The sequence below is a fragment of the Zalophus californianus genome, chromosome 16, assembly GCF_009762305.2.
Source record: "Zalophus californianus isolate mZalCal1 chromosome 16, mZalCal1.pri.v2, whole genome shotgun sequence".
NCBI classification, from domain to species: domain Eukaryota; kingdom Metazoa; phylum Chordata; class Mammalia; order Carnivora; family Otariidae; genus Zalophus; species Zalophus californianus.
This window is the reverse complement of record NC_045610.1, coordinates 24797734-24825232: the sequence shown is the minus strand read 5'-3', so window position 1 is coordinate 24825232 and position 27499 is coordinate 24797734. Positions and strand designations below refer to the sequence as shown.

General features: G+C 43.6%; 1 protein-coding gene and 1 pseudogene across 3 annotated transcripts in view; one reads left to right on the top strand and one right to left on the bottom strand.

The window, feature by feature from the left end:
* The window catches only part of USP32 (ubiquitin specific peptidase 32), a 214570-nt gene extending 199470 nt beyond the window's left edge, over window positions 1-15100 (top strand). For all 3 annotated transcript variants that reach the window (XM_035724554.1, XM_035724553.1, XM_035724555.1), the window contains 7 exons: window positions 2660-2746; window positions 3813-3933; window positions 8178-8369; window positions 9914-10202; window positions 11332-11756; window positions 12232-12324; window positions 12815-15100. In XM_035724554.1, coding sequence (XP_035580447.1) covers window positions 2660-2746; window positions 3813-3933; window positions 8178-8369; window positions 9914-10202; window positions 11332-11756; window positions 12232-12324; window positions 12815-12988 — 1381 coding nt within the window. In that variant the 3' untranslated portion in view covers window positions 12989-15100. The remainder of the gene's footprint in view (window positions 1-2659; window positions 2747-3812; window positions 3934-8177; window positions 8370-9913; window positions 10203-11331; window positions 11757-12231; window positions 12325-12814) is intronic.
* Window positions 15101-18191: 3091 nt separating this feature from the next.
* On the bottom strand, window positions 18192-27499 carry LOC113935300 (annotated as a pseudogene).

Genomic DNA, 27499 nt, shown 5'->3' with positions numbered 1-27499 from the left:
ATTTAATGAAATGAGGAAAACTGAGGAAGGAGCAGGTTTGGGCAAGAGATGACAGGAATCAAGTTAAATTCAAGATGTAGGTTATATTTTCAAGTGGGAAATAGACTGAAGTGTCCTTTGCTGAAGATGGACACAGGTGTCATCAGCAAATAGTTGGTATTTAAAGCCCTGAGACCAGATGATATCATTTAGAGAGTAAGAGTTATATAGAGAAGATACCCACAGTCTAATTCCTGATCCATTCCAACGTTTAGAGGTTGAAAAATGACAAGTGAGATTGAGAAGGAACAGCCAGTGGGAACTGACCACTGGACTTGATAAAATGGCAGTCTTTGTGACCTTTGCAAAAGCTGTTTTGGTAGAGTGGTGTAGATGAAGGCATGGAGGTTAGAACAGGTAAAAGAGAAAGTGCTTCTACAGGCAATAAAGAAATAATAAGAGAAAGCACGCTGAAATATTTATGAATGAAAATGGTAAAATGCCTCCAATTTCCTTCAAAATAATTAGTGGGTCACAATAGCCAAGAGGCTAATAACCCAAATGTTCATCAACAGACAAATGGATAAACAATATGTGGTATATCCATACAACGGAGGGTTCATTAACCATAAAAAGGAATGAAGTTCCAATACCCACTATAACATAGATGAACCTCAGAAACATTATACTAGGGGCGCCTGGGTGGCTCAGTCGGTTAAGCAACTGCCTTCGGCTCAGGTCATGATCCTGGAGCCCCGGGATCGAGTCCCGCATCGGGCTCCCTGCTCAGCGGGGAGTCTGCTTCTCCCTCTGACTCTCTTCCCTCTCGTGCTCTCTATCTCTCATTCTCTCAAATAAATAAATAAAATCTTTAAAAAAAAAAAAAGAAACATTATACTAAGTGAAATAAACCAGACACAAAAGGACAAATACTATGGGATTTCACTTTTAAAAGATATCTCAAGTAGCAATTCATAGACAGAAAGTAGATTAGGGGTTACCAGGGTTTGGGAGGAGAGGTGCAGGGGAATTATTATTGCTTGATGGGTACACAGTTTCTGTTTGGGAAGATGAAAAATTTCTGGAGATGGATGGTGGTGATGGTTGCACAGCATTGTGAACGTACTTAATGCCACCGAATTGTATACTTAAAAATGGTTAAATGGTAAATTTTATGTATATTTTACCATAGTTTTTTTTTTAATGGAATGAAAGAATCCAGGGGATAGATGAAATAGATGTGGCCAAGGATTGGTGATTGTTATAGCTGGGTGACAAATACATGGGGGTTCACTGTACAGTTCTCTCTTTTTGTGAGTGTTAATGTCAGTAAATTTGAATGTTTACATTAGATGGACAAATTCCTGGAATTGAGGATCTATATAAAAGATGATTTTGAGGGACAGTGGACAAGGAGGAAAAGTGAGGATTTGAGGGCAGTGACTAGAAATTTCTCTTTGGTCTTGGGGGCCTGGGTAGCTCAGTTGGTTAAGTGTCTTACCTTCGGCTCAGGTCACGATTCCAGGGTCCTGGGATCGAGGCCCCGTGTCAGGCTCTCGGCTCAGCAGGGAGTCTCCTCCCTCTTCCTCTGCCCCTGCTCTCTCTCTCTAATAAATAAAATCTTTTTAAGAAATAAATAAATTTCTCTTTGGTCAAATAATTGTTAAAGTAGTGATACTTGAATAAGTGATTTAAAAGGATAGGAGATGGTTGTTGCAAAGTAGGATATTTGGAACGGAGGTTTTTGGAGGTGGTGAAGTCCTTATCATGGTTTGATTACCTTCAGCAACCATGTAATAGCCACTGCCAATTGCCAGATGTGCTGCCCTGTATTGCTTCTTATTGGGGCAAGGATGAATAAATATTTTTTTAAGTTGGAGAATTCAAGACTGTTTTGCAGTTAAAAGACATTACTCTAAAAATGTTACTGGGGCGCCTGGGTGGCTCAGTCATTAAGCACCCGCCTCTGGCTCAGGTCATGATCCCAGGGTTCTGGGATCAAGCCCCACATGGGGCTGCCTGCTCTGCAGGAAGCCTGCTTCTCCCTCTCCTACTCCCCCTGCTTGTGTTCCCTCTCTCGCTGTCTCTCTCTCTCTGTCAAATGGATAAATCTTTAAAAAAAATAAATAAATAAAAATGTTATGTACCTTATAGCTTTGAGTAGTTAAAGCAGGGAAAAGGGGTAACTCATGTACCACATCAGGATTCTGATTAAAGAAAACTTCTAAATATATAGTTAGTCGACTCTTCTAAAAAACCATTATGACGTTTCAGCCTTCTGTGCTGTGTCAATGTTCTTGTCATAGAAAGGTCTAATTACTTGTTTAGTGTGAATTAAATCTTATGATAGAATTAGGACTGAAGGATAATTGGTATTTGATTTCATGATTTGCTTATCTTATAAAATTTGCGTGGACCACATGGACTCTCTTAGAGACATCTGGCAGTCTAGTCTGTCTACCCTTCTGTATGCAGGGATACAGCATGGGAGCCCTGAGTGTGTTTAGTACAGGGCTGGCTGCTGCTTATGGGTTAAGATAACCAGCATTGAACCATCACCATGAGCATACTGCTATGACAGATGTCCCTGCCTTGGGTTACTTCAAGAGAAAATGAAAAGGAGTTGAGACCTCAAATCAGAAATGTTTTTTTATACTCTTTGGTTTATGTTCTGTTTCAGTGATGACAGTATGGGCTATCAATATCCCTTCACTCTACGAGTTGTGCAGAAAGATGGAAACTCCTGTGCTTGGTGCCCATGGTATAGGTAAAGTGATCTTCTGCAAAAGAAAAATTTTAGTAGAATTGCAACTTCAGATATTATACCTTTTTCATAAGGTTTCCAGTTTTTAGAAGTAATATTGAATATGGGGTTCCTGGGTGGCTCAGTTGTTAAGTGTCTGCCTTCAGCTCAGGTCATGATCCCAGGGTCCTGGGATCGGGCCCCGCATCAGGCTCCCTGCTCCACGGGAAGCCTGCTTCTCCGTCTCTCACTCCCCCTGCTTGTGTTCCCTCTCTCGCTGTGTCTCTGTCAAATAAATAAGTAAAATCTTAAAAAAAAAAAAGAAGTAATATTGAATAATGAGAAGCTTAGAATAAACTTAGGAATTATTGATTCATCTTTTCCTTATTATGAGGTCTATAACTTAGGTTTGCTCTTGAGTCTTAGGTGGTTCTATAAACTCTATGATACTCATCAAATTCATAGTTTATGATCAACATTTATTATTTTATACTTTCTGCTCTTTAAATATAAATCAGTTTAGCAGTTCTGAGTCCAGTGAAACATAGTCTACTTACTAGACTTTCCTGGAAATCTGTTTTTTATTTTTAGAAGAATTATGGAGATTTATTGGTCATTACTGTTGCACCTTGGAAAATACCTGAGTACTGAAGTCAGCCTTCAGAAAACTGTAATAGACTTAGCATATCACTTTTACAAACAAAGAAATAGGCATTGTTATATCAGATGAGTTATCCTACCTCAGAGCATTAAATAACTAAATTTAGAATTTTCTTACCCATGTATTATCTCAAATGTCCAATTTCCATGTCATTTACTTGCCATAAAGTCCACATACTCATGTGGACTAAAAATGGCTGTCAAGTGCTTTGAAAAAACAGAGACATGAGAAGTGATAGGCATGCTTCCCTGAAATAATAATAATTACTAATATATATTCATGCATTGATCAGTCTTAAGTTAGAGGCCCATGACAGACTGTGAACCCAAGAAAGAAAGTGGAGTAGAAAGGGAGAATATATCTGATAAAGAAAATTTGGATTCTTTCATAATTATTCCATCCTTCAGTAGATCATTCCCCCCCCTTTAGATTTTGCAGAGGCTGTAAAATTGATTGTGGGGAAGACCGAGCTTTCATCGGAAATGCCTATATTGCTGTGGATTGGGATCCCACAGCTCTTCACCTCCGCTATCAAACATCACAGGAAAGGGTGAGTACTCAAGGCCACCATAAGATGGTGATTTTTATTTGTAAGCATTTTCCCAGTTTAATCGTATTGTGCCGTTTCTGTTTTAGGTGATCTAAATCATCAATCAGAAAAATATTCATTGGTATTCTCTGCGGCACTTAATATATTGGCATGATTACATGGATGTTTCAGTTTTCCCACTTCTAGAGTTAATTGTATTGGGGCATTATATTTCAAAAATACTAATAATAAATAAATCTTGAAACTCTGGGTATATTTAAGATGTTATATTGTTTGGCCATCACATACCAAGCAATAAATATCTCTCTGCCTGTTTATTAATTATTATTGAAGCTGTAGCATTTGGTAACCACTGTTAACTCAAAGGCATCCCAGGGCTATAGGTTCTTAATGGGCATAGTGATCAGAAAAATTAGAGAAAAGATTGAAAGTTTGAAGACCGGGCACCTAAGAGTACATCTCAATGGCTATTCTTACACTTAGCATTCCTCTATTGCCAGAGCAGTTTTAAATTTTGAAAATGTTACTTCAAAAAGAATACTAACTCCATACCTAAAAATGTTTGCCAAATATCATTTGAAGGATAGTTTGGCTAGGTAGCTAATGGATAGAGATATGACAAATCTGATGGAGAAGTAAAAGCAACAGAATCAAAGGATTTTTTTTTTTTTTTTTAGTCACCTGAAGAATTGTAGTGGCTTTTGCATTTATGTGGCTCTTGATGGAAATTTCCAGTGTACAATCTGAAAAACTCTAGAGGACATTCTGCTTATAGAAAGAAGGGCCTACGTGACCTGTTCAGTCTCACCCCATTTCCACTTTCAGTGATGCTCTTAGGATACCATGGAAACCAACTTACTGTTGATATATCCTGCTTTGCTAGGGGCTGGGGCCACATGACTAATTTCTTTCTTTCTTTTTTTTTTTTTTTTGACTAATTTATTTCTACATAATTTCTCTTCCTACCTGTGGTTTCTGCATGTGCTTGGGGAGTCACGTAGACAAGGGAGATTCCTTGGTTCAGAATTGACATTTTTGCCCATATATTTTATGTTTTTTATCCCAGTGATTCTAGGAATTTATTCTAGGGAAATACTCTGTAATTTGCTGACAAATCTTCATCATAGTATTTTTAGAATAGTAGAAAAATTTGAAACTTGTATTTGTCCCACATTAGAGGAATGGTTAAATAAAGCATAGTATAATAGCTGGGTAAACTATTATGCAGTCATTGAAAATAATGATTACCAGGGGTTTTGGGGGGGTTTCTGGGTTTTTTTTTAAAGATTTATTTATTTGAGAGAGTCTCAAGCAGACTCCACGCGAAGCTCAGAGCCAAGCTCAGAGCCCTGCACGGGGCTTGGTCTCATGACCCTGAGATCACAACCTGAGCTGAAACCAAGAATTGGATGCTTAACAGACTGCGCCCCCCAGGTGCCCCATTACCACAGTTTTTTTTTTTTTTATTGGCATATATGGGAAGATACTTAACGATGTCATGGGTTATTTTTAAAGCAAGGTATAGAATTGCACATACTGAAAAATCTTTTCAATATAAAAGAATACTATTTAGGAAAAGGAAAAGAACATAAAACGGCAGGCACCTGGGTGGTTCATTTGGTTAAGCGTCCCACTCTTGGTTTTGGCTGAGATCATGATCTCAGGGTTTTGAGTTCAAGCCCCCATTGAGCTCCACACTGAGCGTGGAGCCTACATTTAAAAAAAAAAAAAAAGAATATAAAAGTTTCCCTGCCTTTTTATATTTTTCTGTGCTTTCAAAATTTCTATGTAAATGTTTTATTTGGTACACAGAAAAAGAGGCAATTACTCTTAGTCTTTTTATTTTTCACCTATTTAGACTTCACATTCCTCAATAGCTAATTGAAGTAGATAGCTTTTTATATCTCCCTCTTTTTCTAATAGTCTTATCATGTGAGAAAGCCATGACTTCATTCTTTATGTTTTGTGTTAAGGATGAGCTTTCAAGCAGAAGAAGAAAGAGGGTGCCAATGAGTGATTTAAACTATTTGAATAGTGGTAGAGGATGTGGGAATGGATCCCAAGACATAAAAAGGGAATCTTTGTCATTTAGGGAAATTTTATTGATAAATAAAAATTATTATCAGCCCACAAATAGGTTTTTTTTAACGAACCTTCCTCCTTGTCTCCAGTAGCCTGTGTGTTCCATGAGAAATACAGTGAATAAAGATCAACATTCTTTACTAGCTTACTGCAATTGGTTGTTGTCCATAAAGCATCCCTGATAGAGATAATGTTTAACTGGCTATGAGAAAAGAATATTACTGTTTTACTACTCTGATTCCAGCAACCATGATGCAACATACTTTCTTTTGAAGCATGTCAGTTTTTCCCTTAGATGACCAGCTCTAAAGATGATGAAAGTTAGTATCAGAAAAGAAGTCAGTGACCTAAGGTCAAGCCAGATTTCTCATTCTGGAAAAAAAAAAAAAAAAAAAAGACTTTTCTCTAAGTTCCTCTTTGTAGATCTTTAGAAATGGCTGGTGATGCAATGCTAAAACCGTTAACTGCATGGTCAACCCAGCATTTGACAGCCTGTGACTCAGCAAGCCTCTCATGTGGGGAAAGTCACACATGAAAACCTCTTGTAAACTGAATGTCCTGAGCCGTGCCAATCTGTAAGCTAGGTGGCTCAGTGTTCCCATCATAAGTTCAGGAAGGAAAACAGAAGGGAAGTTGCCTCAGGCAAAGAGAACAAATTCACCTCTGAATGGGGTCAGTAATAAGTTCAGTAATGGACATGTGTGTGCCCTTTGCCAGAAAGAGAGACCTTATTGTTGGACTTGGTGTCCAGACCCCGCCCTGGGATGAAAAGATCCCCGTGTGAAGTCTCACGGTAGCATTCAAAGTCCTGATGCTGTGCCTCACCCACTGTGGTTCTCGGTTGCTGTTAAGTGGCAACAAGAATGGGAGAGGGGAAAATTCTTCCTTGTCTGTTGCATTCTAGGTACCTCCCGCTCTCCTCTTTGCTGACCCCACACTACCTCCAACACACATCCTTGCACACCTACCCCCTCTGCTCGCTCTCTCTCATACATATGTCCTTCTTGCTCCTGAACCTAGCATGCTGGTTAGTAGAACCGGAAAGGTTTGGGCAGGTATTAGGGGTCTTCTCGACAAAGTTAGGCATTTTTTGAGCCCGCTGTTGCTTTTATTGCCGTCTCTTTATTGCCGTCTCTGGTAAAAACGCCCCATGAGGCAGGGGACAGATGATACACATGGTATTCTGATAACTCTGTTACATGGCACCAGCATGCAAATGAGTTTTATCCTGTGGGGTTTCATGCTCTCATATGTTCCCTTCTCTTGGCGAGCTTTTTGTACCCTTTCTGATTTAATCCAGATCTGGCACCTGTGTTCCAGTGATATTATTTCTCCTGTAAAGCCTGCAGCCTACTAATAATATTGTCTTTCTGGTTGAAAATGAATGGCCTAACCTCAACACCCCTGGCTTGAGGGTGAGCTCACATGTAAGCTGTTTTAGGACTTCAAAATTGTAAAATAGAGGTGTAGTAGCCGCTAGTCACATGTGGCTCTTGAACACTTAAATGTGCCTGATTCAAGTTAAGGATTCCAAAGACTTAGTGAAAAAGAATCTAGGGCACCTGGGTGGCTCAGTTGGTTAAGCAACTGCCTTCGGCTCAGGTCATGATCCTGGAGTCCCGGGATCGAGTCCCACATTGGGCTCCCTGCTCAGCAGGGAGTCTGCTTCTCCCTCTGACCTTCTTCCCTCTTGTGCTCTCTCTCATCCTCTCTCTCTCTAATAAATAAATAAAATCTTTTAAAAAAAAAGAATCTAAAATATGTCATCAATAATTCTCATATTGATCACATGTTGAAATGATACGTTTTGTATGTATTGGATTAAATAAAATATATCATTATAATTCAAAAATTGTAAAACAAACAGGCAATTCCTTGTTTTTGTCTTTTTGAAGAGTTCAGAGAATTTTCAAGAAAAGCAATTACAGTCATATAAATAGAAATTTGATCCAAGATGTTATTGATGTGATTTTGGAAGTAAATGTACAAATACTGCATTTGCTCAGACTTGTTTGAGTCCTGTTTTCTTTTTCCTCATGTAGAATAAAATGAGAATGAGTCACCTAACGGATGATGCCTAGCCATGGGACCATTTTAAACCCCCTCCCTCCTTCCCTTCTGCCCACCCCTTCTGCCATTCCTATTGTTCCCTCCATCTGCAGGTTGTCGATGAGCATGAGAGTGTGGAACAGAGTCGACAAGCACAAGCTGAGCCCATCAACCTGGACAGCTGTCTCCGTGCTTTCACCAGTGAGGAGGAGCTAGGGGAAAATGAGATGTACTACTGTTCCAAGTGTAAGACCCACTGCTTGGCAACCAAGAAGCTGGATCTCTGGAGGCTTCCCCCAATCCTGGTATGTTACAGCCCTACCTCTGAGAGAGCAGGAGCCTGGCATATAGGAAGGAAGTCATGAACAGATAGGAATTCTATTACTTTTGAGAATAAGAAGACTCTTCCTGTGGCAGTATTTAAAACACTTTGGCTGTGCAAGGTTTTTGTGTTGCACACAGATTAATTGTTCTATACATATTATTACTCCCAGTTCCTGCTCTGAAGGAGCATACAGGCTAGAAGGAGAGGGAAGTCATATAGAACATTAACTGTAGTTCAGTGCAGTATGTGAGAAGTGCCGCAAGGTGTGCGTCCTGGTGAATTTGAACTTCAGGAGAAGATGCTTCTGTTGCTTGTCAGGAGAGTTTGAAGTGCCATATCTTCCTGTTCATTTAAGAAAGAAAGTATTTTTCCTTAAGGGTGGAAGTATCATATCAAATGTAACTGTAAGGCACTGGTATATTTTAACCAGACCTTGTGTGTATTTTTTTCTTCATGTCTTCTTCCTACTACTCTGTGAGACGGTAAATGTAGGTTTTCTTTCCTTGGACCAGAACAACTTCCCAGTAAGGGATGCACAGGAAATTAATAACATTAATTAGCCAGCTCCAGGGATGGGAACTCTGGGAGGAAAGGAAAAGGGCAGGGGCAAGCTTGGGACAGGTGGGTGGGAAGGGGGAAAGTTTATTTTTAACTGAGGTGTAATTAACATGAAATTAAATGCATAGATTTTAAATGTCTAGTTTGATGAGTTTTGATAATTATGTATGCCTGTGAAATCACACAGAACATATGCAGTAAAGGTATTTATATAAAAACTATGTTTTTTATGTCTTTAAAGAATGAATTTTATGTTGAGAGCTCCATGGGCTTCTGTAGATCCATATAGGAGTATGCCCCTTAGGAAGGGTTTCTCTTTATATACACAGTAAATTGTGAGCGTTTAGGGTAGAGGTAGCCACCCAAAGATCTGTGCCCACACTAGATCATATAATAACACTGTATAAGATTAGAGGAATTTGTTGCTCTTGAAAAAGAAAAGAGAAGCCACAAAGGAAAAGGGAGATTCTTACGTTCTTTAGGACAGTGAAACTCTCTGGTAACAACCAAAGGATATGGTAAGAAATGAGAGGCCTCCTACTGGAGATTGGGTAAGTTTCATCCATTTTTCTTCAAAATACTCAGTATAGTCTTCTGTCTTCATGACAGAAGTATATTTGTGAGTGGATCTTCTATGATGTTGGAAAAAGGTAAAAGTCAGTGTGGGTCACAGGCCCAGGAAGCAGAGGAAGACACGCAAATATGGGCTCCTAGGATGTTGCAGAAATTTGGGAAGAATTTAGGATATGCACAGGTTATGAAATTAGGGAGATTACCATGTTAGCTATACATCTAAAGGCCAGTGGCCCCACTGATAATTCTGTTACATAATAAGATATATTCTTTTTGAAAAAAAAAGATTATATATTCTTGAACATTCACATGTATTAGACTTGAGGTTTTTACATGTAATTTTGTATCTTCTGAACCCTTTAACATAATTGTTTTCTACCTTTCCTTCTTCAGATTATTCACCTTAAACGATTTCAATTTGTAAATGGTCGATGGATAAAGTCACAGAAAATTGTTAAATTTCCTCGTGAAAGTTTTGACCCGAGTGCTTTTTTGGTACCAAGAGACCCGGCTCTCTGTCAGCGTAAACCACTCACACCCCAGGGGGATGACCTCTCTGAGCCCAGGGTTCCGGGAGGAGACGCGAAGAAAGTGGATGCTCAGAATTCAGCTGGGGAAGAGGAGGTGCTCCTAAGCAAGAGCCCATCTTCACTCAGTGCAAACATCATCAGTAGCCCTAAAGGTGAGGAAGCCTGGAGGGTCTCATGGAGCCCAGATGTCACCCTGAGAAGGGCTTTCCTGGGACCCCTATAGGCTTCGTGTTTCCCTCTTTTTCCACTCTGGAACAACTGCTTGGTGAGGTAGAAGGAACCTATCTGGAATCAGACCTATCTAGATTTGAGTCACCTGTGTCACTTTTAGCAAGAGATGCAGCCTCCCTAAATCTATTTTCTCATTCATAAAAGTTCCCAGAGTCTGAGGATTTGCTACATCAAGAACGAAACACCATATATGCCTGATACCTGTTGTGATCATGAATGATAGTTGTCATCCTTGTTCCCAAAGTATAGTCTGGGAACCCCTAGAGGGTCTCTGAGAGACCCTTTCAGGGGGCCTGGAGGAGTAGAACTCTTTTCATAAAAAATACTAAGACAGTATTCACCTTTTCAACTTCTATTCTCACAAATGTGCCTGGAGTAAGAGCCACCATGATATGTGATATCTTCAGTGAAATATGTGTTTACGTATCATATTTTTTAGTTCCTCAGTTTTAATTTCTAATACTAATATTGACAGATATAACCCACAGAAGCAAAAGTTCTAGAGTCTTCAACAATTTTTAAGAGTACATAAGGAGGTGAGGGAGGCTGTGACCAAAAGGTTTGAGATCGACTACCTTACCAGATTGTTGTGAGAGGTAGAGATAGTAGAGAGTTCCCAATACTGTGCCTAGCAATAGTAAGTGCTTAATAATTGGCTATCATATCTTTTAATCTACTTTAACAAAGGAGAATATTTGTAATACATCTTAGTGTAATTGTGGTTTTTTTTTTTTTTAGTCTAATTGTTTGGAACTGAATCTGACCGAAGTTATCTTTCTGCTGTTTGTTTTTATTTTATTTTCATCTTTCTGCTGTTTTTAAGTCCCTACATGGTACTTTACGTTTTCAGGACATTGCTGCCTGTGGGAGCTTGGCCTGAGGAAGAACTCATTGGCTACATAATAGGAATAAAAAGTAGCTGGTCAGAACACCCCTGTATTTACTTTTATGTGTACACTTGTGAAGTTGGCTTCAAAGTTAGCATTTGGCGGCTGGTTAAACTTGTGGCATTTGGGATTTATGAATCTTGTCCTTCTCTCCCTTTCACAGGTTCACCTTCTTCAACAAGAAAAAGTGGAACCAGTTGTCCCTCCAGCAAAAATAGCAGCCCTAACAGTAGCCCTAGGACTTTAGGGAGGAGCAAAGGGAGGCTCCGGCTACCCCAGATCGGCAGCAAAAATAAACTGTCAAGTAGTAAGGAGAACTTGGATGCCAGCAGAGAGAATGGGGCTGGACAAGTTTGTGAGCTGGCTGATGCCTCAAGCCGAGGGCACATGCTGGGGGGCAGCCAAACTGAGCTGGTCACCCCTCAGGACCATGAAGGAGCTCTGGCCAATGGATTTCTTTATGATCATGAGGCATGTGGCAATGGCTACAGCAATGGTCAGCTTGAAAACCACAGTGAAGAAGATAGCACTGATGACCAAAGAGAAGATGTTCGTGTTAAGCCTATTTATAATCTATATGCAATTTCGGTAAGTGGTTACATGGTTTCCAGAGTGATCTGCACTTCTCTGTGGTTCCTTCATCTTCATTCATTCATCAGTCATTTTTTTCAGGGCCTCCTTATTTGCTGGGCGTTGAACTTAATGATAACAAAGTTAGCAGTAGATCTTGGCCTTCTGGGTAGAATCCAAGGTGCTCCCAGTGTAATGCAGGGGATAATCATGTAATATTATAATTGGAGTCACGGGTTCAAGGCATTCATAGTTATGTACACCTAGGGAATTTTAGCTTTTTAAAAAATAGTTACAACTATAAAATGGTAAGATTTGGAGCTTTTAAACTTTGACTTTTCTTTTTGTTTTATTTTTAGAAAAGGGTAGGTGGTTCCAAAACATTTTTCTTAATCGCTTAAGTGATTGTGTTTTCCTGATTGGGTCCTAGTGTTGTGCCCTGGCCAGACTGCTGTTAACCACTAACATACCTCTACTTTTTTCTCTCTTGCAGTGCCATTCAGGAATTCTGGGCGGGGGCCATTATGTCACTTATGCCAAAAACCCAAACAGCAAGTGGTACTGTTATAATGACAGCAGCTGTAAGGTAAATATCCCCACTCTTTAAATAAAAGAAACAGAAATGTCGACAAATCTAGGGGACATTTGTTGAAATCATGGACTTTGTCCCAAATAGGAAATAGATATTTTTGTTAGAGTCATTATATAGGTGCCTTCAGTATTAAAGGAAAAAAAGTGATGTGCAGAGTAGAGAATGAAAACATGAACGGTGAGGAAAAAGAAGATATTGGTTAATGAGAAAAGGTTCTTACCTTTTGAGCTATTAGGATTTGATGTTTTTTTCTTTATTTTGTTTTCATTCTTCTTATTTGTCAATGGTCAGACTATTTTCCCCAAAACAAACATTGAGAATAATAGGACTTATTTTAGGGCAGGTACCAGGCAGCCAAAATATTAAGTTGATTGGAAGCAGTCTGGGTTAGTAATTAAAGAAGGTTGGTGCTCCCTTCCCTAGCAAGGATTAAGAGCCAGCATAGGGACGGCTTTTTTATTAAAGGCTTTTCTTTCCCCTTCAGGAACTTCACCCAGATGAAATTGACACCGACTCTGCCTACATTCTTTTCTATGAGCAGCAGGGGATAGACTATGCACAATTTCTGCCAAAGATCGATGGCAAAAAGATGGCAGACACGAGCAGCATGGATGAAGACTTTGAGTCTGATTACAAAAAGTACTGTGTGTTACAGTAGAGCTTCCACTCTGGCTGCTAGGCAGGCTAGTGGTGAGGGGGACGGCTCCCTGTAGCTGACATTTGGCAGAAGCGTCGCTGAAAGGCAAGCTAAATGTAGTTATTTTATCCTGTGACCCTGAAGCACAAAATAAAAATCCTAATTAAAATAGCAGTTAACATAACAGTAGTAATACTTTGGTTTGGAAGTGTCTCACACGAGCTCTCTGGTAGAGAACTTTCAGGCAGAGCCACCATTAGCCTGGAAGCAAAAGGGTTTGGCACCAGCCACCTGGGACCAAATAAGAACTAAATTGTGCTTGTCCAGATATAAACAAACATGTAGTGAGTGTAGAGTTTACCAATAACCATAACAAAATGCTAAGAATTTCCTGGGAGTCAAAGTCAAACAAAAAATTGTAGTGTTGTCTGGGGACGACATGATATGCTACCTCCTTTTTCCTGAAGTTTTATTCCATTATATTGACAAGATGGAGAAAGCAAGATCAGAAGGTGTGCAAAGGATTCTTCTGGCATGGACACACATTTTTCTATTTATTTTTTAAACCATTTCCCCCACTCTTTCTATGCCTTTCTTGCTTTTTGTTTCTGTTGTGTTCGTGTTTGAGACACAACCAGTCATTCGTGGCAGAGGCATATAGAAGTGGTCAGTTCAGAAAGGAGACTCTCTCAAGAGCTGTGTGCCTTCTACCCAGGGCCATGGTCAGAGACCCTGTAGGGGGAAAAAAAGCATCCTGGGAAATCCAGCTAAAGGAGCCCTGCACATAGAGGCATCTTATGTTGAGGATACTTCAAGTGTCCTCAGAAATGGATCCCCCACCCCTGCTGAAGCACAGTAGGATAGTTGCCAATATTTGCACCATCATTACATGCCCACGTTGCACAAGAGCTTCTGAGAGGGAAGGTGGCATCAAAGCTAGATGGTGTTTTACAACTAGGGGTTGTTTGTTCTTTGTTTCTTTGTTTTGCACTTTAAAAAAAAGAGAGAATACATGCAAGTGAACTTTTTTAAAACATGTTCATATTTGATGGCTGTAAGGGCTATAAATTAACTTGAATAGGGGGTATTTTGCCCCATCATATTAAATTTAAAAACAAAACACATCCCAGACACTGATAGTATGTATTTTTTATTTAATTGGTGGGTTTAGGAAGTAAGCTTTTGTTTTGTTTGCATGTCCATTTGTTTGGTCTTTTGGGTTTTTTGGTGTTTGTCTTTTTTTTTCTTTCTTTTTTTAATAATTTCACAGTAGTGTTCATCAAAAATTATGTTTCTTTGCTCGCTTCATTTTTTTCCTCTGATAATTCAAAACTGGAACAAAAGTATAAATGTTATTTATTTCGGGCAGCATTTTTTTTCCCTGTGTTGTTTTTAAATATATGTAAAGTAAATATTCCCCCCCCTTTTTTTCCATTCTTTTTTTTATTCATCTGGACCCTGGGAGTGATTCTCATTAATTGTCAGATTTCATTAACCTTCCTTCCTCACAGATAGTAGGTACCAATGTAATTAAGCATTTGTGCTCTGATACCTGAGGCAGGTTATTATCCAGTTCTTCTCAGAGCATTTGGAAAGGTTGTTTTAAATGGATACCTAAGTCAAAACCCTATTCAGAAAAAGACTGTAATTACAAGTAGGAAGGAGTGGCCTAAATGGTAAAATATGATGAAGTCAGACAAAATGCAGGCTTTATAGTGTCATGATTTCAGTATATAAAAATCTGTCCATTTCTACCTGGACAAATCCCGTGAAAAAGTGGAAGATTTAAAATAATTTCCTTACAGATGTTTTATTTAAGCAGGTAGCACAATCTACTAATGTTGTTTGATCTGTGTTTGTTATATTGGTTGTAATTAATTTTTTAATTCATGACTAGCAGAAAATTTATTAAATTAACTATTAACTACATTCACCTTGTAAATTACTGTATAAAACTTGTTGACAATGCACTGACTTTAGAAAGATGTTAATGTACATATATAGAGTGTAAATAAAATAGTGTTGATGTACTGAAATATGAACTGTATAAAAAAGTATTGGTAATTGTATATGGAGTGTACCTGTTTATCTGTAACTATTACCCAAACAAATTAAATACTGTGGATGCATCTATGTGCTGTTTTTCCTCTATACAAGTAAACACCAAAAAAGTCAAATTTTTCAGCCTTTCTCTCTGTGACCCTGTTTAATTCTCCTACTTGAATAATACCTACCTGACATAGAGTGGATGCTCCATCTCCGAAAGAATGGAAACTGTTGAAGGTAGAACAAGATCCCTGCAGTGACCAGGTGAATTGATTTAAACTTTGCTCACATCCCTGTTAGGAAATTATTTGGAAGGCACTGGCGTGGGGGGAGGGGGGTGTATGAGAGCTGATAGTGAACAGAGACTTGATGAAGGAGGTCTTAACAATCATTTTCTTGCAGTTTAAGACAGAAGGTGAAGAGGAAGACTTATCATTGAATAATGATTCGATGATCCTGGGTTTTTAGGGGGCGCTGAGAAACCAAGGATATCCCTGGGTTGTCTCTCTGGGAGGGCGCCAAGGAAGCACTTGGCAGTGGGTCCTTCACCCTCAGTCACTGTTTATCTTTAAAAATAGAATGCCTACCTCTCGGCCTTATCTTAAGTAAATGAAGTATACAAAAGCCTGGCAGTTCCTTGGTAAATGCTCAATGAATGTGGAATCCAACCCCCATGAGATTCAATCATGTTTTGCCAAGAGGTTTTTTTACTCTTGCTGTTCTAATGCTAAAAAATTTAATAGCTCTTCGCTCAAATTCTCAAAAACGGGAATACACATTAAAAATGTATAGAATTAAACATGTTGAATCAGCAGCAGTGGTAGCTACTTTAAGGAAACAAACAAAGAATCCAGAAAGTCATCGAAAATAGGGCACCTGGGTGGCTCTGTCGTTAAGTGTCTGCCTTCAGCTCAGGTCATGATCCCAGGGTCCTGGGATGGAGCCCCGCATCGGGCTCCCTGCTCCACGAGGATTCTGCTTTTCCCTTTTACTCTCCCTCTGTGTTCTCCCTCTCTCTCTCAAATAAATGTCTTTTCATTTTTTTTTAAAGATGTTATTTATTGGGCGCCTGGGTGGCTCAGTTGGTTAAGCAACTGCCTTCAGCTCAGGTCATGATCCTGGAGTCCCGGGATCGAGTCCCACATCGGGCTCCCTGCTCAGCAGGGAGTCTGCTTCTCCCTCTGACCGTCTTCCCTCTCGTGCTCTCTGTCTCTCATTCTCTCTCTCTCAAATAAATAAAATCTTTAAAAAAAAGATTTTAGGGTGCCTGGGCTCAGTTGGTTAAGCGACTGCCTTCGGCTCAGGTCATGGTCCTGGAGTCCTGGGATCGAGTCCCACACTGGGCTCCCTGCGCAGCAGGGAGTCTGCTTCTCCCTCTGACTCTCTTCCCTCTCGTGCTCTCTCTCTCATTCTCTCTCTCTCTCTCAAGTAAATAAATAAAAAATCTTTAAAAAAAATAAAAATATAAAAAAAATAAAAAATAAAAAAAGATTTTATTTATTTATTTGACAGAGAGAGACACAGCGAGAGAGGGAACACAAGCAGGGGGAGTGGGAGAGGGAGAAGCAGGCCTCCTGCTGAGCAGGGAGCCCGATGCGGGGCTCGATCCCAGGACCCTGGGATCGTGACCTGAGCCAAAGGCAGACGCTTAATGACTGAGCCACCCAGGCGCCCCAATAAATGTCTTTTTTAAAAAAGATACAAAATAAAGCATGACTCCTAAAATGCCAGTCTGTGTTTCTGGCTCTTTAAAGAATAAACTTTTTCTTTTTTTAAGATTTTATTTATTTATTTGACAGAGAAGCAGAGGGAGAGGGAGAAGCAGACTCCCCGCCGAGCAGGGAGCCTGATATGGGACTTGATCCCAGGACCCTGGGATCATGACCCGAGCTGAAGGCAGATGCTTAACCAACTGAGCCACCCAGACACCCTAGAGGACAACCGTGAAAAGAACCGGCCTGTGGAGATGGGTAAGCATTTTGTTTCTAGTTTCTGAATGGCCCTTTAAATTGAGAGAGGTTTTTGGCCTCCCAGCCTCTCTGGCTGAGAGTAGCATTTCTACATGCAATCTCTCTACCGCTTGGTGGCATTGGCCTTTCGTAATTGCAGACACAATTGAATCGAAGCAAATTGATGAATTGCCACATTTCCTCCAACTATTTTAAGGGTTGCATATAGGATTTTACTAGTCCAGAACCAGAATGTGTAGCTTAGGGAACAGAGGATCCTAGTTTCCCCGATGATGTACCAGCTGGTTCCTTAGTAATCACAGAGTCAGAAGTGCACACACCCACCCCTATGATCAGAGACTCATACAAGACAGTGCAAATAAAAAGAGGATGTCTTTAGGTTTGCCAAACTTCCTGAACAATGAAAAGCAAGACAGTAAATAAGAGTGCAAGAATTGCAAACTCAGAGGCCTATAGGACCCCGGTTTCAGAACAGAGTATAAGAGAAACAGGTTCAGCCATGGATGAGAATGGGGAGTAGTGGGGACTATGCAAGCACATACCCATCCAAAGGCTCCATTTGATTGTTGCCATGCAGGAAGGTGGGCCCCCGTGTTACCGTATCTTTTCTTTACCCCTAAAGAGAAACCAGTAATCCAGATTTTAATACAAAATACCCAATTTAGAAATGTCTATGATTAATGTTTAAAAAATTTTAACCATTGTACTGCTCACATAAAGCCTATCTGCAAGCTAGATACAAGCCACCAGTCTGTGCCCTCTGGCAAGTAGAAAGATTATGGATTTAGAGCCCATTAAGTCAAAAGTCAGGTTGTAGATCAACTATTACAACAGCTGTGCACTAAAAAGTCCCTTAGATGCTCAGATTTCTCATGCCCAGTGAATACCATGTTACTTCAAAAGGTTATTATAAGGAGTAGGTAATATATGTAAATAGGCCCAGAATCTGATGCCTATTAAGTACTCAAATAACAGTATTCTTTCCTCATTTAGGGAAACAGAACACAGGCATAATACAACCATGTTATGATCAAGTTCATTACCAGTCCAGAAGCATATAGATAACAACATGTAAGCACGTTCTAGGTACAGGGCTCTGTGCCAGGTTCTCTGGGTCAGCAGTTCCCAACCCGGCAATTTGTCAGTATCATCAAAATCAACTAGGAGCTTGTTAAAAGTGCTGATTCCAGGGTCCCCACCCATCATTGTCATACTGAACCTGTGTTCTGTACATCTACACTCAGATTTAGGAGATCTCCCACGCAGTCCAAGAATCTGAATTTTAATAAGTTCCTCTGGGGATAATGTTTTACAGCCAGTTCGCACTGGTCGTCAGGTTGGTCATTTATGGAAACCAGGGCTCCAGGGAATGAGTCATTATTCAGTCTAATCAGAGAATGATGATATGCATATGCACACATGCAAGGAGCAGTGGTAGTAATTAACCAAAGCTCCCTAGATATAATTGTCTTTGATGAGGTGCTGACTGAGGGCAATAGACAGTAGGCTATTGACAAAGTACTTAGGGAAAACCAAATGGGAAAGGGAAATGAGCTGTGTCATGAAGCAAGATCGGGACTTTATCAGAAGCGTGCAGAACAGTCTGGCAGTCTAAACAGGCAAGGGAGCAGAGATGTGTAGACCTGTTTTTTTTTTAAGATTTTTTATTTATTTATTAGAGCACAAGCAGGCCGAGCGGCAGGCAGAGGGAGAGAGAAAAGCAGGCTCCCCACTGAGCAGGGAGCCTGATGCGGGCTCGATCCTAGGACCCTGGGATCATGACCTGAGCCGAAGGCAGACGCTTAAGCCACCGAGGCGCCCCTTCATATGGTTTACATAAGTGCATACTACATTTAGACCATTTTATTGTAAGCAAGTTTTTGTTTGCTGTCATTTAACTTTCTCTTTTTTATACACACAATCCCCTTTTGCTGAAATTTCTGTTGAGAATGAACTTTGAACCTTACCATGAGCCCAAGAGGAACGCAGAAGGGTGCTGGGCTTAAAGTGCTCCAATATAATCAAAGTTAAGTGGAGGAAAAAGAAAAAAGAATCAGGCAGGAAGGTGGGAGAAAAACCAGAAGGGCTTTGGAAACGAAGAAGGAGAGAGGAGGCCCAGAAAGCAGAGGGAGCTGGTAGGGCATCCAAAGCTTTGGGTGACCATGGGGGCAGGCTTCTTTAATTCTCTACAGCAGGATCCTCTGCTACTGATGGCTAAACCCTAGTGCTCACTGGGATTGTAGGTTAAGTAGAGAGAAGGGGACTTCCATATTAGTGATCAGCAGAGAGCCTCCCGGACTGCATCAGGAGATGCCTATGGTCGTCGGGGGCTGCTATAGCCTCAAGTTTGGGGCACTCAGCTGCCACCACAGAAGGCAAGGACTAGAGATCTAGTCTGTAGTGTTTTTTCTGCTCCTTGAAGAATTGTATGACCTTGAGCAGATTATTTGTCTCCTCTGCACCTCAGTCCCCTTTGTGAATAATAAAGGGGTTGCGTTAAGTCAGTGGTCTTCAGCTTTTGGTTTGAAACAACATTGGGACTGGACCCTTCCAACTCCATTTTATCTGAAGGACAGGTGGCTAAAGCAGATGAGGTTGGAGTTGCTCGGATTGAAGTGAGGGTGGGAGATGGGTTGCTGCTTGAACAACCTGTGAGGGATCAGATGTGCATTAAAGCACCTTTGACCTCTAAGCATACAGAAAGATGTCATGCAGGGCCTGAGGAACTCCCAGAGAATTGTCCCAAGCCACAGGAGAGATTCTCATTTGGTCTGCTGGAAATCACCGTGGCCTTGGGGTGGACCTTTCTGAAGCTCACAGGACATCTGGGCAGCGGTGGGGGGGGGGGGGGGGCGGGGGGGGAGACAGCCAACAAGAGTGAAGGCCCGCTCCCAACCCTGCAGAGACCACAGGTAGCAGCTGGAGCACCTGTGGCTGGACATCTACAGGAAGCCAGCCCCAGGGTCTTTGACCTTCCACTGTGCCAGCTGGAGAGAGTTACTGCTGCCACTCCTTGTTTGCAGAGCTCCCTGTGGCTTGGAGCTGTAAATAAACATTCTTTCACTTTGGGAAGAGTTGGGGAAGGGGAATTTATTGCTCATCCATCAAATGTTTATTGAGCGCCTACTGTGTGGCATAAAGGATAGGCCTGCACTTGGAACCAGAAGAACAGCTGGAAGGGGCACTTAGCCAATCAGTGGACATCTACCATTTACCAATCCCATGCTGTGCACATCTCATTCATTATTAAATGCTCACCACAGCTTTATGAGGGATGCATTATCATCCCTTTTTATGGATGAGGAAACTGAAACTCAATAAAATTAAGTCTCTCATCCAAAGTGTCACACAGAGGCGCCTGGGTGGCTCAGTTGGTTAAGCGAGTGCCTTCGGCTCAGGTCATGATCCTGGAGTCCCGGGATCGAGTCCCACATCGGGCTCCCTGCTCAGCAGGGAGTCTGCTTCTCCCTCTGACCCTCTTCCCTCTCGTGCTCTCTCTCATTCTCTCTCTCTCAAATAAATAAAATCTTAAAAAAAAGTGTCACACAGATGGAACGTTTCCGAGCTGGATTCAAAGGTTAATCTGGCTGCTTCTATACCACCTCATCTCTGCTTCAACTGGAGTGTGTAATCTACCACTTAGCAACCTCTGGCAAGATGGTCAAGCACTCTGAGCCCCCGTGACCTTCTTTCCCCGCCCCCACTGGATTACTGACTTACTACGAAAATACACAGCTCAGGAACAGCTAGATGCATCAGGCAAGGTATGCAGGAAAGGGTGTGGAGCTTTCATGCCTTCTCCAGGCACCCCATTCTCCTCACGTCTCCCCGTGCTCACCAACCCAGCTCTCCAAACAACCCCTGTGAGCTTCTTTGACAAGAGATGAGGGTCACCATGACCCTGACTACATTATAGTGTTGTGGTAAGCACTGAAGGAGAAAGTGAAAGTGATAGGGCACCTGGCTGGCTCAGTCAGAAGAGCACCCGACTCTTGATCTTGGGGTCGTGAGTTCGAGCCCCACATTGGGTGTAGAGATTACTTAAGTAAGTTAAAAAAAAAAAAGTCAATGTGAAACCCTTTTACAACTGATAACACTTATGCCAATGTGCAAGTGTTATTGTTACACAAGGAGAGGAAGTAGTTGTCCTGAAAACAGCCTCCTCCCCTTGTTCCTGGAAGATAAACACTTGGGAGCAGACAGCCATGAAGTGACTCTTGTCTGAGACTGACACCCTAGGTTTGTTCTCTCCACTTCTGCTAGCCCAGGGGTCTTAGGAGCTGGACAGAGGGCGTAGGAGGGGGGGTGGGACTGGGGAGGGAGGGAGAAAGGACTCGGGGTCAGGTCAAGGCCTGTGACTCCAAACTGGACTTTGAAGTGTCCGAAGATATCAGGACATGTGATCAGGGATGTGATGGTTCCAGAGGCAGGATAGGAAAGACAAAAGGGACTGAATGAGCTGTTCTTGGGAGGGCAGCCCCCAGCTATAGCAGCCCTGAGATTCTCATGCTTCCCACTGGCCCCCCGCCAGACCGGGCTACCTGACGGTACTTAACCCACTGAGGACAATGCCTCCTCCCCTACGCTGGGGACTTTTCCTTCCTGGCCTTTTCCCTGGAAGGGAGGGAGAACAATTGAGCCAAACTGTTTCTACCCAGGTTTTCGCGCCTGTCAGCCTGGGTTCTAAAGCAAATACCACACGTCTATGGCCGGTCCATCACAGAGCAGGCCGACTCCTCAGCCGCCTTCCATTCAGTCCGGGCTGTGCTGAGCCCCACAGAGGCAGCCCATTGTCTTCCCCTTCCCCTCCCCACCCCCGCCCTGGGGTCTATGAGTCCAACTTTGTTTTTCTATCCTCTTCAATGGTAATAGAAATGCTAGACCTCAATCCAAAATCGATACAAGGTATGCAGGAAAGGGGGTGGAGCTTTCATGCCCTCTCCAGGCGCCCCATTCTCCAAAAATGGTATCCCCCATTTTCCGAAAGTTGGAGTTACATCACTTCACTTTTACAGAAGACCTACATTAGTACCAGTTTTCCATTACCAAAAGAAATCCAAAGAGGATTTTCACTTTTATGAAAAAAGCCACTACCATATTAACGTGGGTCTTTCATGAAGGCTAAGTTGTATAACAAGAACTTTCAGAAGGTGGGCGATACTCTTTGCTTTATACCGCTTCAATTTAGGAAAGGTTTCATAGGAATGCTCTACTTCTTTGTTTTTGTTTTGAGAGGCAGGGATGGGCAGAGGGGGAGAGAACCCCAAGCAGATGCCCCACTGAGCCTGGAGCACAACAACAGGGCTCGATCTCCCAGCCCAGAGGTCATGATCTGAGTCAAAACCAAGAGTCAGACGCTTAATTGACTGAGCCACCCAGGGGCACCAGGAAGGCTGTACTTTTGGATAGCAAGGGAAACCGGTATATGTCAAAAAAGAAAGAGAAGCATGCCTAATGTGGACTCTGAGGAAATCACCACCATAAATGCAAACTGATGTGCAAAGCGATGTCGGGGTCAGGGAGCTACCACGCTGCCCGGGTACTACCTTTCTGGGAGAGGCAGCACAGGCTCGGCGCCTGGCAGAGGCTTGGATGAAACATTTCATCTGTTACCCTGTTTGCACTGATGTTTGTTGTGGAAACCCTCTTCCTCATCTAGAGCACAGGCCCACGCCCTGAGCTTGCGCTCTCAGCGGATTCCACACAGCAGCGTCTCCTGGATCGGCTGGTGTGCTAGGTGTGCTGGCCCCACCTCAGCAGCCTCACGCCCCGTGAGTGAACGGTCACTCCCTGTGATAACACAGGTTTCACTGCATCTTCCCCCTTATCCCCCTCTCCCTGTACATAGCGAAGGCTGCCTCCCGAGGGCATCTCACAGATGTCTTAAACTAAGCCTCTCAGCTGTCATGTGGTGTCCCCTGAGGAGGAGCCTCCAATCTCTGATCCCCTCATGCAACACCAGCACCGCCTCCCCAAAATGTCCCCTCACAGAATGGACACCAGGGTGGGAGTTGTTCGCTGGGCCTTTATACCAGTGTCCCCACATCAGAGCTGCCTGCCCCCCACAAGCAAGTGTTAGTGTTTAGCTGAGATTGCTCTTTCCATCTTCATGGGCCACTTCCATTACTGTTACGGCCTGTTGAATAACTAGAATTCAACCAAGTAAGTTTTTGAGATCTAATTGGCTTTCCTAATTGATTCATGAATCGGGCGCATCCTGTCTAGCAAGTAGAGGAGAGCTCCACTGAGCTGCAGGAAAGAAAATGTTTTCAAAGGCAGAGAGAGAACAGAAAAAGAAATTATTAGCAAAGAATGCATTGTTTTAAGCAAGGTCACCCTTTTAAGGGAAGGGAAAGGGTCTATCAGTACATTTCCTAGTGCTGACCAGGAAATTCCAGGCTGACTGGTTAAAGGTTACAATCCCAGGGGAGCTGAAACTGCAGTTAGGTTAGGTATTAAGTCTTGGTTTGCTGACATTGGGCTTTTAACATAGGTGACTCCATTTTGGGCCTGAGGGTTTCTTTCTAACAGACTCCAGTGTGAATCCCAGAGGCTAATAAATGCCACACTGGACTCCAAGTCCATCCTCCCTTATGACTCTTTACTTGGACCCAGCGTGTCACACGCAATCCGTTTCCCTTAAGAGGTATCTCCCAGGAGACCACTTGGGCAGTGGACCCAGGCAAGACTGTCCTACATAGTCCAAGAAGCTCCTGATAGAGCTGTTAACCCCGTGGCTGCCCGTGAACCCACAGCTCACACTAGAGTGAGGTCCCAATTTGACCTGCAGCCTTGTGGAGACTGTGCCCACGGAATGGAGGAGCCCAGTCACCTCAGGCCAAGGATTGGGAAACAGATTCCCTGAGAAGGACACATGATGTGAGGAACAGTGAAAGCCTAGGATCAGGTGTCTCCTATGTCCAGGCCCTACATGTGGAAACTGTTAACAAAACCAGATTGATTGTGTCAGTCACAGAAGGAAAGTCAGCATAAATAGAGCTTAGAAAACCTGGCTTATCTCTCAGGATTGCCCCGGGGGCAAGGTAAATATTTAGTTCCAGCCCTGGAATGGTGCCTGCTAATTCAGTGTTTTGCTATCATTTTTTTAAATTCATTCATCTTGCAAACATCTGTCATCCCCCCCCCCATGTGGCCACCCAAGGAGTGGCACTTCCATACCGGGATGCCTAAGAGGCAATCCTTGTCTTATCTTCTATCATGTCAAGTCAGGGGTCTTGGTCAGGGAGATGGAGGGGAGCTGCCCTCCATTGAAGAGGGCTTCACAGAGGAGTCACTTTTAAGCTGGGTTTTTGGCTGGTGTGTAAACCTCATGAGAAGAACACAGGTAGGGAGGGGGCAGGGTAGAGTGTTCCAGATCTAGGGAACAGCATGTCTCTGGCTGGCTGGGTGACTTCTAAACGCAAGCTACCGTGGAAGTGCTTCCAGGCCAGCAGCACTCAGTCCAAGGGGAGCTGCTCGGACTGCAGGGTTTGTAGACCTGGCAGCCACTCACTGGAAGGGGCAAGTCCCTTTCTCTCTCCACGCCTCAGTTTCCTTCAGAAAAATGGTGGAGCACACTGAGGATCCAAGGGTGGGGTTGAGTACCGCCCTGTACAGGGTCCAAGTCCCACTACCGCTAAACCACCGGCCAGTCACAGGTCCCATGCATTTCATTCCCTCCTCTGAAAATGGAGAAAATAGAAACGCACATCTCGGAAGCTTGTTTTAAGGATTAAGTGAGATAATAAAGCATGTTGCATAGTTTTACCTGAATAAGTATTAGCTGCTGTTAGTGTAGTGTTACTTGTGTGGAGTCAGGACTAGCAATGCCTGTCCCAGGGTTCTTCCAAGCCAGTCCTGATTGAAAGCCTACTACGTGCTCCAGGCTGTCTGGGCACTGATACCCCACAGTCCTGCAGGTTGGCTCCCCCAGGAAGCTGACAGAGTTCAGTGCACAAGATGTTTATTGAAGTGCCTCTAAGGGGCGCCTGGGTGGCTCAGTTGGTTAAGCGTCTGCCTTCGGCTCAGGTCATAATCTCCGGGTCCTGGGATTGAGCCCCACATCGGGCTCCCTGCTCAACGAGAAGTCTGCTTCTCCCTCTCCCTCTGCCTCTCCCCCTGCTGGTGCTCTGCCCCCGCCCCCGCAAATAAATACATAAAAATCTTTTTTTAAAAAAGTGCCTCTAGGACCCACACCTGTGGAAGAGAGCAAAGCAGGGTTGGGCTGGGATGAGGGAGAGATGGAGCTGCCACACGGGCCCAGTGGTCACCTTGACTGGCCCCACCCAGAGCTCAGAAGCTGGAATGATCCCTTGGAGTCACCCCGAACTGGACTGACTGTACCCCCAACCTGATCAGTCACTGGCTGGAGGCTGCTGCAGAAAGGAGTGTGACCTTGAGTGAGGGGCTTCCTTGCCCTGGAGAGGCCAACGACTGAAGGCATCTGCACTCCAGCAGCACTCATCGTGGGGGGTGGGGGGAGCAGGCATCCCTAGGGCTTTGAGCTGTGCAGGACAGTGTCCCCCACAAGTAGTCAACGGAACAGATGAAGATCCCTGCTGTCCCCAAGAGGCTGTGCCAGTGCAGGCTTTTGTTCTAAAGATTACTGTCAGGATTCAGTGAAATAGTGCATGCAAATAATGACAGCTGAAGGTAGTGAAACAGATCAGGACGATTACAAGGAGAAAGGAACCAGAGGGGCGGCAGTTAGGCAGAGGGAACTCAGCTGCCTGCCGGTGTCTGGGCCCTGCTCTTCCTGTCCTCCACGCTCTGACGCGAGCGAGCACTCCAGCTCCCGCAGGCAGCTGAGTTCTGTTCCTCTTGAGTCTCTCCTGACTTTGTAAATAAAACCCTGGCATCAGGCCCCTTCTGACGTCACCTGGAGATGGCAGCCAGATGCTGCCCAAGGGCTCCCTTCCGTGAGAGGTGGCTGGTCTGCTGGGGGGAGCTGAGCTCAGGAAGGGGCCCTCGCACTCCAGCTCACTGAGGCGGGCATCAAGCAGAGACCCAAAGAGAAGGAATCCGATTTCTGGTGTAGGAAAATGTTAGGGTCCGACGGCCAAGAAAGAGTTCTTGAGATGTCTTTGGTACAAAAAGGTGGTTTTATTAAAGCCCAGGGACAGGACCCGTGGGCAGGAAGAGCTGCACTGGAGTTGTAAGGGGTGGTGATTATGTACTTGCAAGTTGGGAGGGGGTTAGGGACTGAACAAACCTCCAAGGTCTTTTGGGGAAACAAGGTTTTCTAGGACACTGAGGGGCCTAGCTATTGTTGGGGAAGGTCATTTATTATTGTTTAGTAAACCCTCAGTCAGGAGACCCTTCAGGTGTGTTATCAGTGGGCCATATGCTTGCAGGAGATGTATCTTGTATCTTGGGGTGGGCAGGTAGAGATAAAGGGAGCTTCCAAAGGAATTTCTGCATGTTTAAAGTAGACCCCAGGATCCTGGAGGGTCGGGCTAGGATTGCCTTTTGCCCCTTATCAAAGTGTCCACATCAAGGCAGTTGAGTCCCTAGAGAAATGTCACTTGGCCTGTCAATGGGCTGTAAATAGTAAGGAAACAAGAATTTTTCTTCACATCAGTTTCCTTGGCACCGACCTCTCCCAAGTCTTTGGAAAACTGTGGGGAGGAAGTCCACTGGCAGCCCAGGTGTACCCAGTTGCCCTCCCAACAGGGAACCTGATACCAGGCAGGGGAAAACCCTCAACCAGTTGCTATCAGTTCCTGGAAGGTGTGGCCAGCCGGAGGGAGAGGGGGATGGTCAAGGAGGAACTGGTGGTTGCTCAGTCTCTGACCCCTTCCTTTGTCCACCCTTCCCTCTCGGCCTCAGTTTGCCTGACGTAGGTGGGATGGGGGTAGGTCACCAGACCTGCTAAATACAAATTCAAGACACCCAGGTCAAGTTCAGTGGCAGATAAACAACAGATAATGTTTTAGTATAAGTCTGCCCGGTGCAATTTTGGAGATAGACTTAAAAAAGTGTTCTTTCTCTGAAATTCAAATTTATCTGGCAATCCTAGGTACAGATCATATGCTGGGGAGAGCCTGCAGCAAATCCAGACAGGACAGACGGCCAGGGACAGAGCCAGTGATAGAGAAAGGGACCCATCGGAGGGCACATCCGGTAATCCTGCAGCTCCCAAGGAAGGCCTGGAGGAAAGTGAAATGGATCCCACAGCAGGGACGCAGCAGGGGGCCTGGGGAGGCTCGGCCCGACTCTACCCTGGACCCCCACCCACCGAGGCAGGGACGTGAGCGCCGCAGAGCAGGCTGGGCCTCAGTTGGTCCCCTTGCCTCCCCCTTTTGTTCTGGGTGACCTTAGTCAACTCTGGGCAGAGGTCAGGTTGGGCCTGAGCTGTGTATGGGTGGGGTGGAGTGCTGGGGCGGGGGGGGGATGTCCGAGTGTCTGAGCGGAGAAGCAGACCCCTTGAGGGGTCTTGCAGCTTCTCCCTTGCGTAGGAGCAGGACTGCAACCCCACCTCACCTCTGCTCCCCATCACAGAGGCAAATCGCGGCAT